Below are 20,638 nucleotides of genomic sequence, written 5' to 3' on the forward strand. Positions count from 1 at the left end.
AAAAATCCCACAAGTCAGTGCTTAGCTAGATTGATTTATCTGCGCTTACTTTCATTCATTTATTGATTTGATGACTATTTTCTGAGTGCCTCCAGACACTGTGCACATGACTGAAAATACAGAGACCAATAAGCTACAAGCCTAGTTCTCAAGGAGTTCACTTTCTAGTATGACTCATGCTATGATAGATGTGAGAACAAAGTTCTTTGGGAGCAGAGAAGAGGAAATAATTAGCTGTTTTGAGTTCAGAAAATCCAAGTAAAGTTCATAAAGGCAAGAAGAATTAAATCACAATTTATACCTTGCAGTATAAGTAGGAGCTCACCATCCTGACATGGAGTAAAGAGCATTCAGCTAATTGGAAGAGATTAAGCAAAGAGACAGAGAAGGGAAAGAAAATGTATGAAAACAATGAGTATTCCAGGATGGCTGAGCTGTAGCTTTCTGGTAAAGAGTTCAGGGCTGGGGCAATGGCAAGGAATGAGGTAGAGAAGGCCGATTGGGACTATATATAAGGAACTTGAATGGTTTGATAAGTAGTCTGGACATTATTTTACGGGCAATAAGTTGCTTATAATAATTTAAAAGGAACGTAAGATTGTCTCCAGAAATTGCCCAAGTCATGCTGCCAAAAGGTGAGTTTAAGAGCATGAGATTTAATAACTTTATCAGATCTCCTAGGCTTCTGAGGAAACCAAAGTGAAGTATATTCCTGAGAGAATTCAACTCAGTGATTGAATAATAGCAATCTATAATGTAACATAGTGATGGATAAGCTCTAAATATATATGTATCAAATATTAAAAATCAACATGTGAAATGAGTATTCCATGGATGTCTATTTAGGTTTCAAAGATTTATGAGTGGCGACATCAGCATCATGGTAGAAGATGCTCCCTTGTCTCTCTCCTTCAATTTCCAACTAGTGAACACCCACAATTCAACAAATGCATCTCTGTCCAACACACCAGGATGCTCATGGGGTCCACCCATCTGTACACTAAAATGGGTGGACTGGCAGAAGCATCCACAACTCCAGCTCATTCTCTCCCTTCCCTCCCGGCACCTGATCCAGGTGTTCCTGGACACAGTGGAGATGTCCATCATCCCAGTGCCCCAGGAAGTGATGCCAGTGACAGCAGCGGTACCACCAGCAGCAAGGTACCAGACACCCCGGAAGCGCAAGCAGCAACCATGAGGACACCAGCGGCAACTCTAGCGGAGGCGGTGGAGGATGGAAAGTGCCAGATCTCAAACACAGCCAGAGGCACTCAGGTAAGAGAAAGCGAAAACTTGTGCTGTATCACCTCCTACTAAGAAACAAAAGAAAAGCCTCTAAGTACCAACGTTTTGAATTGTTGTTGTTTCGTCGCTAAGTCATGTAACAGCTCTTTTGTGACCCCATGGACTGTAGCCTGCCAGACTGTAGCCTGGAATTCTCCAGGCAAGAGTACTGGAGAGGGTTGCCATTTCCTTCTCCAGGGGATCTTCCCAATTCAGGGATCGAACCCGTATCTCCTCCATTGACAGGTGGATTCTTTACCTCTGAGCCACCAGGGAAGCCCTTTGAATTGTTATAATCAAGTTTTAAACCTTTACCTAAATAAGGATGTTTGCTACTAATATTCAAATGCATTGGCAGAGGAACAACTTATCAAGCACTATGAAGAACACAGTCACACAGTATCATTAAAAGAAAATGATGGTTCTCCAGAAACCATGTCTCCACTGAAGTCATGAAATATTACAATCTGAGAATTCAAAATCATATCATGAAGAAAATCAGTGAGCTGTAAGAAAAAATCAGAAAAGCAATTCAATGAGTTCAGGAATAACATTACTGAACAGAGGAATACTTTACCAAAGAGACTGAAACTCTAAAAAAAAAATCAAACAAAAATTCTGAACCTGAAGAACTCGATAAATGAGATGACGAATGCATTAGAAAGCACTGGAGGGAATTCCCTGGCAGTCAAGTGGTTTAGGACTCCATGCTTTCCCTGCTGTGGGCCCAGTACAGTCCCTGGTTGGCGAGCTACAGTCCTATAAGCCACATGGCATGGCTAAGGAAAAAAGGGAAAAAAGCACTGAAAATAGAGCAGACTCTATTGAAGAGAAGATTAGCACACTCAAAGATAGAAATCCAGAAATGATCCAGAGAGAAGAGAGAGAACTAAGAACTTAAAAAGAAGAAGAAAAAGGAGAAGAGGAGGAGGATGAGGTAGAAAAAGGACAAGAGTTTCTACAAGAGCTATGTGATTTCATTAGGAAGGGCAACATAAAGCATATCCCAGAAGGAGAAAAGAAGGGAAAGGGAGCAGTGAGTTTACTTAAAGAAATACTATAAACCTGGGGAAGGAACTGGATATACAAGTTCATGAAGCTAAGAGAATACCTAATCATCACGCCTCAACACAAAAGGATATTCTCCAAAACACATTGTTTTAAAACCGTCCAAATTTGATGACAAAGAATTTTAAATGAAGCCAGAGGGAAAAATAATGGTAACCTACACAGGAACCCCCATTAGGCAGCCAGCAGATTTCTCCTATCAATTATCTAATAATAAGTAAAATAATATCTAAAAACACCATGATTGTTTTTTAAAATTTAACCTACTATTTTTATTTTTCTATAGTTCTTTTTAGTTAGAATGTTAAGAGTTTCCTTCAGAATTGAGTTTGTCCATCACTGGGTACTTTCTTGGCCTCTCCTCAGGACAGTGTGTAAGGAGTTAGATAGCAAATATTTTAGTCTGTGTGGGCCACAGACCAAACTGTCTATTGCAATGATTTAACTGTGTAGTTGTAGCACATGACAGCACATAAACAAATGGGCATCAGATCAGATCAGATCAGTCACTCAGTCGTGTCCGACCCTTTGCGACCCCAAGAATCGCAGCACGCCAGGCCTCCCTGTTCATCACCAACTCCCGGAGTTCACTCAGATTCACTTCCATCGAGTCAGTGATGCCATCCAGCCATCTCATCCTCTGTCATCCCCTTCTTCTCCTGTCCCCTGTCCCTCCCAGCATCAGAGTCTTTTCCAATGAGTCAACTCTTTGCATGAGGTGGCCAAAATACTGGAGTTTCAGCTTTAGCATCATTCCTTCCAAAGAAATTCCAGGGCTGATCTCCTTCAGAATGGACTGGTTGGATCTCCTTGCAGTCCAAGGGACTCTCAAGAGTCTTCTCCAACACCACAGTTCAAAAGCATCAATTCTTCGGCACTCAGCCTTCTTCACAGTCCAACTCTCACATCCATACATGACCACAGGAAAAACCATAGCCTTGACTAGACGAACCTTTGTTGGCAAAGTAATATTTCTGCTTTTGAATATGCTATCTAGGTTGGTCATAACTTTCCTTCCAAGGAGTAAGCGTCTTTTAATTTCATGGCTGCAGTCACCATATGCAGTGATTTTGGAGCCCAGAAAAATAAAGTCTGACACTGTTTCCACTGTTTCCCCATCTATTTCCCATGAAGTGATGGGACCGGATGCCATGATCTTTGTTTTCTGAATGTTGAGCTTTAAGCCAACTTTTTCACTCTCCACTTTCACTTTCATCAAGAGGCTTTTGAGTTCCTCTTCACTTTCTGCCATAAGGGTGGTGTCATCTGCATATCTGAGGTTATTGATATTTCTCCTGGCAATCTTGATTCCAGCTTGTGTTTCTTCCAGTCCAGCGTTTCTCATGATGTACTCTGCATATAAGTTAAATAAACAGGGTGACAATATACAGCCTTGACGAACTCCTTTTCCTATTTGGAACCAGTCTATTGTTCCATGTCCAGTTCTAACTGTTGCTTCCTGACCTGCATACAAATTTCTCAAGAGGCAGGTCAGGTGGTCTGGTATTCCCATCTCTTTCAGAATTTTCCACAGTTTCTTGTGATCCACATAGTCAAAGGCTTTGGCATAGTCAATAAAGCAGAAACAGATGCTTTTCTGGAACTCTCTTGCTTTTTCTGTGATCCAGCGGATGTTGTCAATTTGATCTCTGGTTCCTCTGCCTTTTCTAAAACCAGCTTGAACATCAGGAAGATCACGGTTCACATATTGCTGAAGCCTGGCTTGGAGAATTTTGAGCATTACTTTACTAGCGTGTGAGATGAGTGCAATTGTGCGGTAGCTGAGCATTCTTTGGCATTGCCTTTCTTTGGGATTGGAATGAAAAGTGACCTCTTCCAGTCCTGTGGCCACTGCTGAGTTTTCCAAATTTGCTGGCATATTGAGTGCAGCACTTTCACAGCATCATCTTTCAGGATTTGCTGCTGGCATATTGAGTGCAGCACTTTCACAGCATCATCTTTCAGGATTTGCTGCTGGCATATTGAGTGCAGCACTTTCACAGCATCATCTTTCAGGATTTGGAATAGCACGGCTATGTTGTAATAAAACTTTATTTATGGACACAGAAATTTGAATTTCGTATAACACCCATGTGATCTGACGCATTTTTCTTTTGATGTTTTTTTCCTACTGTTACAAAATGTAAAACCAGGGAGTTCCCTGGCAGTCCAGTGGTTAAGGCTCCACATTTTCACTGCAGAAGGCAGGGGTTCAATCCCTGATTAGAGAAACTAAGATTCCACAAGGCTACAACAGCCCCAAAAAAACCAGCCCCCAAAACCCACAGCAGCAACAACCTGTCTAGTAAAGATATTGGTGTAAAACCAGTCTTAGCTTGCTGGCTATGTAAATACATGAGGTAAGCTGGATTTGGCTCCAGGACTGGAGTTTGCTGGCTTTGCAGCAGACTAGGGGAATCTGGATGCTGGCTCTGCACTTGCCAGGAGACCACAGTGAGACCTTAGACCTTGCTCTGTCATCTGTACAATGAGAGTGGAAGCTGAGGGAACTTCCAGGGCTTCCTCTGACGCTAAGGTTCTATGGATCTGATTAAGGGGCGTTAAGAGGATGAACGTTTGTGAGCCACCACTTGTCAGACGCTGCGCACACAGTGCCTTTCTCTGAGGGGGCTGTTGCGATCCCCATTGTAATGTTGAGGAGGCAAGGACAAAGGGGCCCCACAGCCCTCTACCTCAGATAAAACAATTTGAAAGTGGAGAAGTTGGCCTTCAAATCCACAGCTGTCTGCTCTCTTCACTAGAACTCAATGCCCTTTGTGTCTCCAATCTTACTTCTTCTCTTTGAAAAGGAAACGTTTTATTGTTGTAAAATATATATATAACATGAAATTTGCCATTTCAACCATTTTTTTACATGTACAATTCAGAGGCATTAATTACATGCATTATATATTATACAGCTATTACCACTGTCTATTTCCAAAACTTTTTCATAACCCCACATGGAAATTCTGTACTAATTAAGCAACAATTCCCCATTTTCTTTGCCCCCAGCCCCTGGTAACTGTGAATCTATTTTCCATTAGATTTTCTCTTAATTAAGGAACTTCCAGTTTAATTTCTTGTCATCACTGTTGGTCTCCTTGTCTATGAAATTCCATATCCCTGACATCTTCAGCACTGTCTCTCAATCTTCCTTTCTCTGGTTAGAAAACAACAGCTGCTTTAAGACTGATGCTGTCTTCCACATCTTTCCCTTTTCATTTATTTGCCTTTTACAGTATAGTATCCTCAACATTTCTATAAATTTATTGAATTCACAAATATAATAACAAAATATGATTTTATCCCAATTCTCATTTTACGTCTGAGGACAAAGAGACCTAGGAAAACTAAAGAATTTGGACTTCCTAGTTTGTTCAAGACCACCTAGCCAAATGGTGATAAAACCAGGATTTAAAACTTCCCCTATATTCCACATGGATTCTGTTTTCACGTAAGTGAATCAGAAGTTAGGAAATAGACGTATATTAGCTGGCATGCTATCAGTATTCAACAAAAGGTAACTGGATAATTGGAGGATGGTTGAACGGATGGATGAAAATGAGAGTTCTTACAGAAACAAGTGTCTCAAACCAGAAAATACTGCCCTGAGCAAAGCCCAAAGTAAGGATCATCTCCAGTTGGGATTAATTGATTCAACAAATGACTGCTGAATGTACTATTGAGCACTCAACACTACACTGCCAGTAGCTTTCTAGATGCTTGGAGACTAGTCACAAAACATAAAAACCTCTGCCCTCATGAGGAGAAGGAAAAGAAGCAAAATAAGTTTAAAAAAAATCTATCTCTATAACACACACGTATATAACATATATACATATTGTGCATTTATTTAAAATATAATACAAGTATATGTGTATATAACAGATGGACACTGTACACACAAATGCATACATGTACATTATAAGGATTATACATGCATACACACGAAGTGTATGTATGTATGTGTGGAAGGATACATACATGGATCCAGATCACGGTAAGTGCTAAGGAAAAAGTAAAATGGGGATAGGGCTGAAGTTTTATATAAAGTGGGCAAGTAAGGCCTCACTGAGATGACTTGAGCAAAAACCTGAGGGAGGCAGGGACTCAGTCGTACGGGGATCCACACATTACACGCAGCGGGAGCAGTGCGGCTGAGCTGGCATGTGTCTGGCATGACCAAAGTGATGAGCATGGGGGCAGAGGAAGGTGAAGCCAGAGAGGAGAGGCAGAGGACAGACACTGCAGGCCTTGTTGGTTTTAGCAAGGACTTTGGCTTTTACTGGAGACAGCCATCTGTCTTCAATGTCCTCACTTTTATTTTCAGTTAAATCATACAACTTACGTTGTGGCCAGTGTGGAAATGGATCTGCTGAGGGCCAAGAGCAGATCCAGAGGCATCAGCCAGGAAGCCATTGCAGTGAACCAGGTGAGTTTGGACAGAGCTTGGATAAGAGTGGTTATAACAGGTGAAGGGAGGAATATCAGATTTTGCTTATTTTCAGGGTTGGACCAACTGAATTCACCCACAGACTAGACACAAGTGTGAGACAAAGAGGTGAGTCATAAATGATATCAAGATTTTTAATCTTAGAAACTGTCATAGCCCAGCATTGTCTAATAATATAAATACTTTTAATATCTTTGCAGCAGACCAAAGGCCAAGGGAGGGAGCTTTGCTGTGCGGATGTGCTGATGCAGAAACACAGCCTATCTAAGCCTCCATCTAGTTCCAAATGCCTCCACAAAGGGTGGGGCAGGTAGGGAGAGGGCTCTGGAACTTCTACTCGGGAACTGTGCAGACAGCTTTGACTGTGCACCCCCTGGACAGATCTCATCCAACATTGCCCAGATGTGCAATCCTGGATAATTAAGGTGCATTGGAAATTGTGCTGGACTTAGAGCCAAGAACTCCTGGGTTCTAACCCTGGTTCCTTTACTAGTCCAGCACAACTTCCAACGCACCTTAGTGGCCCTGTGGTTTTCCTACCCTTCTTTGTAAGTAGTCCCTTTTTATTGAGCTCTCTCCTCAATTTGGCTCAGCCACTTGTTTTCTGCCAAGATTTTGAAAATAGTCAACCTATTACTTCCTGTGGGTGTCTAGGATAGCCCCATGCTTTTATCTAATGTTTTGGGATAAGAATAAATCCTCCCACTTGGCCATTTCCATGATGGCTAGTCTAGGAAAGGGAGACCCTGTATTTTGATTCATGACATTTGGCTCAGAGTTCTTAAAACATCCTTCAGTAGAAGAGTCTGAGATTGGGAGACTCCATATCAGGGGGAATTGAAGAAGAAATAAAAGGTGGGTAGTGACTGTTCTTCCACCTTCATCCTACTTTGGGGTTCTGGCTACTTCTTGGGAATTTATATAACTTACTCATAAGCAATCAACCAACTCATTGATACGTATTGTGTGGGTAGTTAAATCATTAAGTTAGTCAGTACAGATGACCAGGTAGGATTTTTGGTAAGTCTTGACCTAATCTTCCAGATACCAACCCATTTCTGTGATGCATGGCCTACCTTGCATATCTCCTTCTGGGTTCTGGGAATCCAGGGGTTCACATCCCCAGAAGGCAGCATCTCCTTCAGGCCTTCAATGGTTTGGGATTTGAGTGGCAGGCATGGACCAATCTGCTCATTCAGGTAGAGCTCACAGATCCTGTTGCCCAGCATGTGCCGAAAGATGGCTTTCCCAGTCTTCCTGTTACTCATCAGGACACTGAGGAAATGGTGCAGGTCCTGCCAGAGGTCCAAGAGTTGGATCTCCACTTTCAAATTTAGCTTCTTCAGGTGGTCCCGGAAGGGACTCCCTGCACAGGCATCTGCACACAGGGCCCAGTGGGTGTACCCCAAGGAGAGGTTCTGCTTCACGGCCTTCTTGATGGTCACATGGGAGGAGTAATTGATGATGGGGGTGACAGTCCTCAGGTGGGTTGAGAACGCTGTCTCAAAGAGGCCCTCCATGTGGAGGTGGCTCTTGGCTTTCTTCTTCACATTGGACTTCCTGGCATAGAGAACATCCTTTTCTGGGGAACTAATGATTCTGTCTTTTGAAGAGGCCTCTTTTGGGAAAGGCTTTTGTATGACCACCTTGTCTTGAGAATCCAGCTCCGGGGGGGGCACTGTGTTGGTATCTGGATTGGTATCCATTTCCAGGGACCACGAGCCACAGTCTATCAAGTGCCACATCTTCCTCTTGATCTTCCTGCTTGAGTAGTGCTTCTGGGGTTGGTGGGCCTTCTTGATGTTCATATTCAGAGGGAGCCCTCCTTCATGGGTATAGCAGATACTGTACAGGCGAGTCTCGTATTCCTGCATCAGAGCCTGGCACGATTCCTCCTTGGCCATGACTGTCTTGGCGTGGGTGTAGAAGTTGGGGAGCCAATAGCTCTGGAGTTTGAACAGGGCCACTTTTTGCATGTGGCTCAGGATCTCCCTCCTGGTGGTTGACTGGTTGGGATGCCAGATGGACAGGTTCAGGAGGGCCTCTGGAAAAAATAAAGAGAGAGAGAGGATGAAAATGATGTGGGGATAGTTAAGTTTTTTAATTTTTCCAAATGTTTTTGTGTTTCATTCATTCCTCATGCAACCCTAGACAGGTCAGAGATAAAGTGAACATGATTTTAGGGTTTGTTCAACACACAATGACCCCTTATTACTCTGATCACCTTGCTTCTTCCCCAGAGAAATAACCATTTTGTGGGATTCCTCAAGTTACTTTTTAGACTACTGAACATTATTGTAAAGAAAGCAAGTGGTACCAGCAAATATGTTTAAGAACAAGAAACATGTACCTCTGAGTGGAATTTCTCAAAGTTAGATCTGACTAAAGGGAGGAGTTTGGTCTGGATAATTTGGTAAAGTCCTGACTAGCCCTGATTTTAATATCATCAATTCCCAAGTATCTATATAAATAGAGAGGAGTGTGACTAACCCCAAATACTGCAGCTTCTGGAGCACATCATTTGTATTGGGGTTAGGAATGCCTCCTCACTTAATAAATAAATACATTTGAATGAATTTGATGTTCTAGAGAAGGAGTTGGCAAACTTTTTTTATATGAAGAGTTAGTAAATATTTTAGGCTTTGTGAGCCATTTATAGTCTCTGTTGTACAGTCTTCTTTAAGCTTTTAAAAAAAAAAAAAAACAGTCTTAGCTCATAGGCCACATGCACTGCATTTGGCCTGTGGACTATGGTTTGTTCTAGAGAACCCTAATTGAAAACAAAAGAAAACAACAACAACAACAACAAAAAAACCCACAAAACAAGCCATGCAGGCTTAGCAAGTGCAGGAACTGTTCAATTACCTTGTCCCAATTCCCCTTCACTCTTTCCAGCTAACCTTCACTAACAAGCAACATCTCAGGAAGGGGCACATACCAGCTTACGGCCAACTGTCTCTCTCAACTGTTCACTGTTAAGGGTTGGGGTTCCCACTGGCATCCCTAATGGAGAGAGGAGCAGTCTGCAAGGCAAGGGACTGAGGACTATCAGACATTGGACTGATTTTTTCTTGCATCCCCCAGGGATTTCACCTCAGATATGCTTTATGATTCTTACTGATGTTCATGTTGCAGAGAGTCACCACCCGTGAGCTTTCCTGCAGATGGGTGGCCTTCAGCACAAAGAGGAGGGAAAGGTAGTGGTTTCTCACTTCCAGGTCCATCTCATCTATGCTCAGGATCTTCTCAACAAGAATCCAGAAATCCACCAGTTCTTCACCTATGGATCAGACAGGATCACCTATGGATCAGACTGAGCTGCACCCCAGGCTTGCCCCTCCAGTGGCTGTATCTGAGTGCGGCAGCTGACACCCCCACCCCACTTCCACCCCCACCTGCTTGCTCTACTGCCTCCAACATCACCTTGAGCCACTCCTTTGGCTTAAGGGATCATTTCCAGAAATGTCCTAATGCAGGAGCTGATGGGAGACATAGAGAAAAGGGACTTAATGGGTAGGACTCTTTCATGATTTTTTTTTGGGGGGGGGAGTGTTAGAAAAACTGTCAGTTTAGGAAAAACCACATGAGAGTAGATCGTTAGACATTCAAGTTTTGTCCAAAAAATAAAGATCAGCGTAAAAAGAACATTTCTTAGATCATGGACCCGGAGCAGCCTGCAGAAGGACACTGGAGCCCAAAGGTGCCAAGGACTACATTCCCCACTTTACAGCTTTGCCAGGGCTGAAGTCTGAATGACAAACTATAAGACAATCTGTCTAGTTCTTCCCTGCCTGACCCCTGGAAATCCAGAATTTCACCTTTATACTAAGATTTGTTCCTGTGTCAAATTTAATGATGCTGAACTGGAATGTCAGCTAGTATTCACTGCCAGCCTCCTAGACTCATCACCTACTGGACCCAGTAGAACAGAAAGCACTTTTGCTACAGGGATTTGTGTGTATACTTGTTCCTTGTCTGTCTCCCCACTGTCACGGCAGCTTCGGGAAGCAGGGACTTAGGGCTCTTGTTCACCTTTGTATCCCCACCTGCAAGCGCAGTGGCTGCCATACAGTGGTGCTCAATAAACATTGTTAAATGAATGAATGAATGAAAGGGACTCTGAGTGCTTTTGCCATAACCTACACAATAGACCCCAGTTTCCAAAGACTTCTACCCAAGCTGTGTTACAAAGCACTTTTTGTATTCACCATAGATACACAGAACTGTTAGTAGCAGCAGTAGAACTGCTCCAGGGTATCCTGGAAGCTCTTAAGAACTTGCAAAGGCCCCAGGAACAACTCCAAGAACCCACCTGCACTGCCCTTGAGGTAGGTATAGAAGCGCCACATCCCTCTGACCCCGCCAATGCATTTCTCGAGTAGCCACTGGTCTGCCTTTTGCCATCTCATCATCTTGGCTGCCAGGAAAAGTCCATGGTAAGAGATTGAGAATGAGCTCTTCCCCCAGCCCCTCTCTCAGCCTGGCACATGGCCAGACTCCCATTCACTCAACGGGAGTGAGGAGAAATGGTGGCCAGTGAGATGAGTAGGGCTCTGACTACGTGGTGCTTTTGAAGCCAGACCCAGGCCCTCTAGTGACACATATTGAGTGACATGGGGCGGGGGGAGGGGCGTACCTACAAGCATACGTACAATCCACAGATCAAAATCACCCTCCAGACAAGGCCTCTGGCCTTCCATGGTCCCCACCTGACAGCAAGTTTTCCAATACATGTGTTGAAGGAGGGAGATGAGTAAATGGGCGATTTGTTACAATATTTTACTCAATGGGATTTCCCAAATTGTCACTTTCCCTAGTTTGCTTTGGCTAGTTGAGCTGAGTCAAGTTATCAGTTCAACCCTAGGTGAAAATTTTATTCATTCATTCTTTCAACAAGCATTTATTATAGGCCTACTAAATGCTGGGTACCATTCTAGGTATTTGGGATACATCTGCAAACAGAACAAAAATCCCCATCCTCAATGAGCTTATATTCTAGCAAAGGAGACAGACAACAAACGATAAGCATAATAAATACATTTTCTAGTAAGGCTGAAGGTTATAAGCACTACAGGAAGAAATGAAGAAGGAAAGGAGGGTATAGGTAAAGCTGGGCAGGGACTGGATGGGTGGGCCGTGGGCTCCCAGGCTAGCTTTCATTGAGGAGGTGAGAAGTGCACAGAAATTTAAGGTGAAGGAGGGGCACCAATGTGAATATATTGGAGGAGCATCGGCCCAGGCAGAGTGAACAGCCAGTGCAAAGCCTTGAAATGCAAATGTGCCCAGTATGTGTGAGGAACTGCAGAGGACAAAGTGGTTGGAATGGAATGAACCACGGAGAAGTAGGAAAAGATGAGATCAGAAAGGAAATGGGGCCAGGTCTCTAGGACCTGGAAAGGCATTTCAGGGGCTCTGGATTTCAGATTGAAATGGGAGCCATTGGTGGTGCTGGTGGTGGGAAGGGACAGCGAGCAGAGGAGTGACATGATCTAAAGGAAGTTTTAAAAGGCTCACCCTGGCTGCTGGGAGAAGAGAACAAGAGAGCGAGCTAGGAGACTGATTCAGAGATGATGTCAATAGCCAGGTGAGACAGGCAGAAGGCAAACTTAGGGTTGCCAGTGGGGAAGGATGGAGGGAAGGGATAGTTACGGAGCTTGGGGCGGACATGCACACACTGCTATATTTAAAATGGATTACCAACAAGGACCTATTATACGGCACATGGAATTCTGTTTAATGTTATGTGGTGACCTAGATGGGAGGAGAGCTTGGAGGAGAATGGATACATGTATTTGTATGACTGAGGCCCTCTGCTGTCCACCCAAAACTATCACAACATTATTAATTGGCTATATCCAAAAATAAAATAAGAAGTAAAAAAAAAACAGCCAGGTGAGAAATGACGGTGGCCTAGGCCAGGTGATAGCCATGAAGGTGGTGAGCTACCTTTGATTCTGAACGTATTATAGGCATTTTGGCCATCATTACCTCTCTCATTCTTAGCTGCAGTGAGACAAATAGCCCAGCCCAACTAACTCCTGTTTCTTGTTCTTGGTACCAATTTCTCAGCCTAAGATATCACCTATTGCCACAATGCAGGCTAAGCCACCCACACATCTCAGGCTGTAAAGGCAGCCAGTATTTGTAGGACTGAGAGACTTCGGACGGTTTGCACCCAGCTCCCCATGTGTCTATACACACATGCCCCCACATGCTTACCTCCTTCTGGGGACTTAATGAAACTGATGAACTCCTGACAGAGAATGTAATGGAAACATAAGTTGGCTTTACAGAAGAAAGGTAATCGATATTTTTCCAACCAGGTCAATAATCCTTTGTACTTTGCAATCTAGAGTCCAAACAAAATAGGAACAGAAAGGAGAAATGGAACTGAATTGCTAAGAAATGCAGCTTATTAAAAGGAGCAATTACATAACCTTATGCTTGTAGTATTTGGCCCAGAGGCATGTTGATTAAAAATAGTATCTAAGAGGCTCTCAAAGGAGTGAATGGATTGGTAGGAAAGCAAAGACTTTTTCCTTCATCAAAAAAATCTTATTCCTGAGTGAGGTTAAGAAAAGACCTAAGTAAAAAACAAAAACAGGGCAATGACACAGTCTTAAGCTTTGCTTGATAGAGGAGAAGCAGAAGAGATTTTGGTCTGTGGTATCAAGTCATAACTCTACTCAACTTGCTTCTTTGTAAGCGCACTTGCAACTTTTCACAAGCTCCCAACCCATATCAACTGCACAACATGTACAAAAGCACACAAAGACTGACACATACCATATAAGTAAGGGAGGAATACCCAAAGGATCGCATCCCCAGAGATGGGATAAGAAGATAAAATTTTTAAGTGTTGGGATTCTCCTTGGGAAAACAAACACATGCATAAGAATCAGAGTGCAGTGTCTTCCTCAGCAATCCAGATCCCAGAGAAAAATAGAACTTTGCTGTGAGCACGGCTTAGTGCTTAGTGTGATCGTTCTGATCCCACCTGTCACAAAAAGGGCATGAGGGAGGCATTGCTGAGTCCAAGGTCTACAGAGTAGAAAAGGAGAACAGGAAGGGGGAGGAGAGAAAGACAGTGGACAAGGACAAGGAAAAAACGTATTAAAAAAAAAAAAGACTGGGGGAAAATATACGCCCCGTGGTCAAGTAGTCATTAGGAACTGTCAAGCATTATCTTGACTTGAGTTATACTCGTTGGGAAGATCCCCTGGAGGAGCGAATGGCTACCCCCTCCAGTGTTCTTGCTTGGGAAATCCCAAGGACAGAGGAGCCTGGTGGGCTACAGTCTGTGGGCTCGCAGAGTCAGACATGACTGAGTGACTAATGCTTACTTTACAACACAAATAATTGCTATGGGCCCATGGGCTACACTTCCTTTCCCACATCCATGCAGGTATTACTTATCAATTCCCAGACTCTTTCTGGCTTAGGTGTGGCCTTGCAGAGTTCTTCTCAACACAGTGCTCCAAGCATCGACTACCCAACCATCACAGTGGACATGAGAGGTTAACTTCTTTTGCTAACCATGGACTGAAATACAGAGGAAAGAACTCAGCAGCAACTGCCTGCCTAAGCAATAAAAATGCAAAAAGGAGAACTGTCTGCCTGGCTTGATTCTGTTTGTCCTACTCACCTGCTTTATAGTTTCTTCCATAGTCACCCTGTCATGAGCTCCTGTCCCTTCCCCTCCCCCGATCCACACTTCAAATCCATCTGCCTCTTCCCCTATCCCAAACCATCCACCATTCAAGAATCATGCTCACCAAGTCGTGGGGTATTTCTGGCCACAAGCTCCATTGTGAATTTTCAACAGTGTAAAATGGTGTCTGGCCAAAGACCTGAAAAAGAAAGCTAAGAAACAGCCAAAGGGGTCTAGAGCATCTCTTTGTGGAAGTGTCATGGTCCATCTGTAGTCACAGGGGAAGAGAGGTTCCACTGCTTTCCTATTTCAAGGGACATTAATTCTTAAATTTATTCCAGTGAACCAACTTGCTTTGTGCAAAACAACAAAGAAAGATTAAATTACAAGATTCATTTATCTTTTGGCTCCATCCTGCTCCGACCTGGGAGTTATCTTGTCTGTGTGCAAAGGCCAAAGCTCATGACTTTAAAAGGTGTTTACTTTGTGTATTGCATTATTCATTTCTCCAGGACCTAGAAGGTTAGAGCAAAGGCTTAAAGCCTTTTCATAAAGAGAAATATCTTTGGATTTGCCTAACCTGTTGAACTGGAGAAAGTAGAGAGGACTGAGGAGGTGAGGAATAACGGTACAAATTATTGATACTTAGGGGGGCATTCAGTTCAGTTCAGTTCAGTTCAGTTGCTCAGTCATGTCCGACTCTTTGCGACCCCATGAACTGCAGCACGCCAAGCCTCCCTGTCCATCACCAACTCCCAGAGTTCACTCAAATTCACATCCATCAAGTCAGTGATGCCATCTAGCCATCTCATCCTCTGTCGTCCCCTTCTCCTCCTGCCCCCAATCCCTCCCAGCATCAGAGTCTTTTCCAATGAGTCAACTCTTCGCATGAGGTGGCCAAAGTATTGAGTTTCAGCTTTAGCATCAGTCCTTCCAAAGAACATCCAGGACAAATCTCCTTTAGAATGGACTGGTTGAATCTCCTTGCAGTCCAAGGGACTCTCAAGAGTCTTCTCCAACACCACAGTTCAAAAGCATCAATTCTTCGGCACTCAGCTTTCTCCACAGTCCAACTCTCACATCCATACATGACCACTGGAAAAACCATAGCCTTGACTAGATGGCTAAGTAATGTCTCTGGCTTTGAATATGCTTTCTAGGTTGGTCATAACTTTCCTTCCATGGAGTAAGCGTCTTTTAAATTTCATGGCTGCAATCACCATCTGCAGTGATTTTGGAGCCCCAAAAATAAAGTCTGACACTATTTCCACTGTTTCCCCATCTATTTCCCATGAAGTGATGGGACCAGATGCCGTGATCTTTGTTTTCTGAATATTGAGCTTTAAGCCAACTTTTCACTCTCCTCTTTCACTTTCATCAAGAGGCTTTTGAGTTCCTCTTCACTTTCTGCCATAAGGGTGGTGTCATCTGCATATCTGAGGTTATTGATATTTCTCCCGGCAATCTTGATTCCAGCTTGTGCTTCTTTCAGCCCAGCATTTCTCATGATGTACTCTGCATAGAAGTTAAATAAGCAGGGGGACAGTATACAGCCTTGATGTACTCCTTTTCCTATTTGGAACCAGTCTGTTGTTCCATGTCCAGTTCTAACTGTTGCTTCCTGACCTGCATATAGATTTCTCAAGAGGCAGGTCAGGTGGGCTGGTATTCCCATCTGTTTCAGAATTTTCCAGAATTTATTGTGATCCACACAGTCAAAGGCTTTAGCATAGTCAATAAAGCAGAAATAGATGTTTTTCTTTTTTTTTTCTCGGAGAAGGCAATGGCACCCCACTCCAGTACTCTTGCCTGGAAAATCCCATGGATGGAGGATCCTGGTAGGCTGCAGTCCCTGGGGTCTCGAAGAGTCAGACACGACTGAGTGACTTCCCTTTCACTTTTCACTTTCATGCATTGGAGAAGGAAATGGCAACCCGCTCCAGTGTTCTTGCCTGGAGAATCCCAGGGATGGGGAGCCTGGTGGGCTGCCGTCTATGGGGTCACACAGAGTTGGACACAACTGAAGCGACTTAGCAGCAGCAGCAGAGAGGCTAAAGCTCCAATTTCTGGCTGAACTCTTGGCGTATCACATTTCTAAGGCATCTTCTTCTTTTGCTACTCAGTCCTCCAGTCATTTCTTCTTGCTTCTTTATCCACCCTTCCCCCCCATCTTCATCCTCAGCCAGTTGTCAAATACCTAGTCATTTTTCAAGACTTGGTTTGTGTCACCTCTTCATTGGTTCCTTTCTGACTCTCCCAAGTAGGAGTGGCCTGTTCTTTCAATGTTCTTCCATCTCACCTCCTAGAGATGTCAATCATGTCACACACAACCCTTTTTGCACTCACCTTAAATACTGGTCTCCACATTAGACTGGGAATTCCTTGAAGACACAATGGTATATCCATGTCCCCAGTACTAAGCCTAGCATCTGGCACAAAATGACCACCCAATAGGTATTTGTGGAATAATAGTGTTTTTTCCTAGTTGTATGAAATTTCAACGAGGTAGCATCCCATGGAAAAAGGCGCACTGAGGTGAGCAACTATTTATAAGGCACCAGCATTCAGATGTAACCAAATATTCCAAAAAAAAAAAAAAAATGCAGGATTGGTGTAGGCCTGGGTTTAAAAATATTTTGATGTGTGAGGTCTGTTTTGATTGCATAGATTAAAAAGCTATATAGATTTGCTTCCAGTTAACAACTCAACAATTGCTATGTGTTAAACACCCAGTGAGGGGAGTAGAGCAGAGTGAATAATCCATGGTTCTTGTCCTGCAGGAATTCACAGTTTCACAGTCCAGTGGAGAAAACACACACACACAACACAAGAGAGCAGCAAAGTGTCAAGGAGCACAGAGGCGGGGGAGATAAGTTCTGATTGGGAGGACCTAGGAACTCCTTAAGGAGAGCAGGATTTAGGTAGCTATCTGAACAATGATTAAGAGTTTGGTGGGTGAAAATATGGAAATTAAGAACCCAGGCAGGGAGAGGCATGGAGGGAGAGAATTCCAGGTGAATGCCCTCTGCAGGGTAGAGATGGATCACGGGAGCACTGGGTACCAGCAAAGGGTGTGATTAGAGATAACCATGGACAGGTAAGAAGGCTGGTGATTTGGGATTTGATTGTATCAGTAATGGGAACTCCTGGAGATTTTAGAGGATTTTCTGATTCATATTTATTTGCTCAAATTGAAATAGTTTTGATTTGATATGAAGTTTTTATTTATTTTTTTAAAAGGCACTCAGCTCAGTGATATTCACTATTTGGCTGTTAATGAAACATTTGGATTTAGGTCTGAGAATGCTTACCGGGAGAGAGAGAAATGTGTTGAAAAAATCGGCAAAGATTTCATCCTCTAGCAGAATTATAAGATTTGTCGAACCAATTATCTCTATAGGGGAAAAAAAAACTCTTATAAGCAAGATTGCATTTAGGATGAGAAAATGAAGCAGTTGAATGGATCATTTCACAAGGGCAAATTTCCACATGATGATGGCCTTTAAAGTCATCCAACTCAATTTCCCACCCTTTCCAGAACCCTCCTCAGCAACCCTGCTTAAGCACTCCCAGCTGTGGGAAGCTTGCCACCTTACAGGGCTGCCCATTCCATTTATGAAGAAATAAAATAGTTTTTTTCATTCTTTTCATGGGGTTCTCAAGGCAAGAATACTGAAGTGGTCTGCCATTCCCTTCTCCAGTGAAACCCTAATACTTTGGCCACCTGATGTGAAGAATTGACTGACTGGAAAAGACCCTGATGCTGGGAAATATTGAAGGCAGGAGAAGGGGATGATAGAGGATGAGATGGTTGGATGGCATCACTGACTTGATGGACATGAGTATGAGCAAGCTCCAGGAGTTGGTTATGGACAGGGAAGTCTGGAGTGCTGCAGTCCATGGGGTCGCAAAGAGTCAGACATGACTGAGTGACTGAACTGAACTGAAAATAGTTTAGTAATATCTTTCCTATTGTGAACTGTCCTCCTTTATTTTCTTTCCATTTGTTGAAATTCTGCCCTCTGAAGCTTGACCAAATTCACCTAAGTTCTCTTTTAAAGGGCAATGGTCCCATATTTATAAAGACATCACAACATTTTGGTTACCTCCACCCACTCTGGCTAGTCACTAAGCATTTCTTCAGTACTTCCTTGCGTGGCCTTCTTTCCATTTGGCTCCCCTCTCATTGGCTGGAGGGGCACCCATAATTCAAGCATTTCACATTCTTCCCAAGGAAGAGCATAAGACAACTATTGCCCATCTTCTAAGTTATACTAGTTCTAAGTTATACTAGTGTGGCCGGAAATGAGGTTAGCTCTGGGCACTCTCACATTACACTATTCACTCCACCATCTTTAATTTATGCAGTCACTTTACAGAAACCAAGTCAAATTTCAACTAGTTGGTTTTGGCCCAACATTAAAACCCCCAAAGAGCTTTTTTGGAAAAATATTGGTTATGTAACATATTTATCATTTCTCTCAAGCTTGATCATTGTGCTGCCCAAATTAATACAAGGAAAAAATGCTGACTGTCTCAAAGCCAAGCATAGAGACCACCAGTGGCTTCTCTAAGTTTACTCTAATTCACCCTCTATGCTTTTTAGTGTATAATGTTAACTAGCAAATAGTAAGTTAATCGTCCTGTTAATGGCCCAGCATTTTTCTATTCTATCTAAAATTTATAATGAAAGACTTACAAAATGAGAAACCTAAATATTAGACACTAGACCTATCTCTCAGTTTAGCTAAATGTGTGATGAGAAGAGTAAGTGTCACTCCACCAGGATGAAGTTACAATAACATAAGAAAACTAAGCAATTCCCTTCATTGCTTTTCCTAATGATACTTTGGTGGTTATTATTTTCTTGTAATAGAAAGAGAAACCCAGACAGTCAAACATTGTTATAATAGAACAGATGCCAATTTTTGCCCTCTGTTCCACAGATGTCTTTTTTGCTATCTAGTGTAAATTTTTATGTTTTTCTGTCTCTCTCTTCAGCCCTCTGCACATCTTTTTATAATTCCCTGATTTATTTAATCTATTCCACATGGATAACTTAAAAATCTATGTTCTCAGTCCAGACTTCTTTCTTTGACTCTAGGTTTCAGTATCAAATGAGCTATGGGATATCTCCACGTGACACCCATCAGACACTTTCATCTCAACATTTTCAAAGCTGATCTGATAGTTTTTCTTCCCAACCTGCTCATTTTCCTGTATTCCCAGTCTCAGTTACTGGAAGCACCATCCAACTGTCTGAACCAGAAACCTGAAAATCATCTTTGATTTCTCGTTCTCTCTGTTTCTCTCTCAATACTCCCACACGCAATGGAGCGGCATGTGCTTTCTCCTTTTATGTATCTCTGTTATCTATTCTTACATCTCCATCCATAAAGTCACTTTCTTATTTCAGGCTTCTATCATTTCTCATCTAGACTGTTGCATCAGTTTCTTCAAATGTTCTTGCTATTTCTAATCACTGCCACCATATTATTGTTAAAACTCTTCAGCAATTCTTCATTGTCCTACGAGATAAAGGCTAAATTCCTTAGTACAGAATCTGAGGCTTCACCCAATCTGGTTTTTATGTTCCTTCCAAGCCTCACCTGGGAGGCTCCACTCCATGTTGCCTCCTGTTGACCAGCCAATACATTGCTCTTTCCTGCACAAGCTATGCACTCTCACATCCAACCTCTGTATCTTTGTTCCCACATTCCCATCCCCTGAAACATCCTCTCAACCCCAGGCTGCTTTGCAAATTGTTATCAAGAAATGGTTTACATGTAACCTCCCTGGTAAACCAAGAATGGCAGAATGTACCACAATAGTAAAACTGATCACTACTCGCCGTCACCTCACATGGTCATGTACAACGTCCATCACAACAATTAACAAGTCACTGTTTTCACTCACTGATGCATCTGTCTTCCTCACCAGACTGAGCTCCATGAGAGGAGAGGCTTTTGTCTGTTCATGGTTTTTCTTCTAGACACTATCAGTGTTTGCAAAGTGTTCTGTGTTTAGTGAGTTGTTCCTTCAAGAGAAGATCTTCAATCTTTTGGACTCTTGTTCATTTGTTTGTCATTCATAAAGCCTGGTAAGGATTTGTTGAACATATTATTGAGAGGATCTGACCGCAGGAAAGTGATGTTTGGAAGAAATTTCTCAATCGACTG

The 20,638-nt window shown here is 42.8% G+C and overlaps 1 protein-coding gene across 1 annotated transcript in view; it reads right to left on the reverse strand.

Moving 5' to 3' along the window:
* The window catches only part of RGSL1 (regulator of G protein signaling like 1), a gene marked incomplete at its 5' end in the record, with an annotated part of 123,924 nt that overhangs the window by 38,780 nt on the left and 64,506 nt on the right, over nucleotides 1–20,638 (reverse strand). Inside the window, 6 exons of the mRNA XM_070384382.1 lie at nucleotides 7,885–8,852; nucleotides 9,927–10,088; nucleotides 11,121–11,225; nucleotides 13,028–13,157; nucleotides 14,584–14,658; nucleotides 17,771–17,853. Coding sequence (XP_070240483.1) covers nucleotides 7,885–8,852; nucleotides 9,927–10,088; nucleotides 11,121–11,225; nucleotides 13,028–13,157; nucleotides 14,584–14,658; nucleotides 17,771–17,853 — 1,523 coding nt within the window. The remainder of the gene's footprint in view (nucleotides 1–7,884; nucleotides 8,853–9,926; nucleotides 10,089–11,120; nucleotides 11,226–13,027; nucleotides 13,158–14,583; nucleotides 14,659–17,770; nucleotides 17,854–20,638) is intronic.

The sequence above is a fragment of the Bos mutus genome, chromosome 16 (assembly GCF_027580195.1).
Source record: "Bos mutus isolate GX-2022 chromosome 16, NWIPB_WYAK_1.1, whole genome shotgun sequence".
Lineage (NCBI taxonomy): Eukaryota > Metazoa > Chordata > Mammalia > Artiodactyla > Bovidae > Bos > Bos mutus.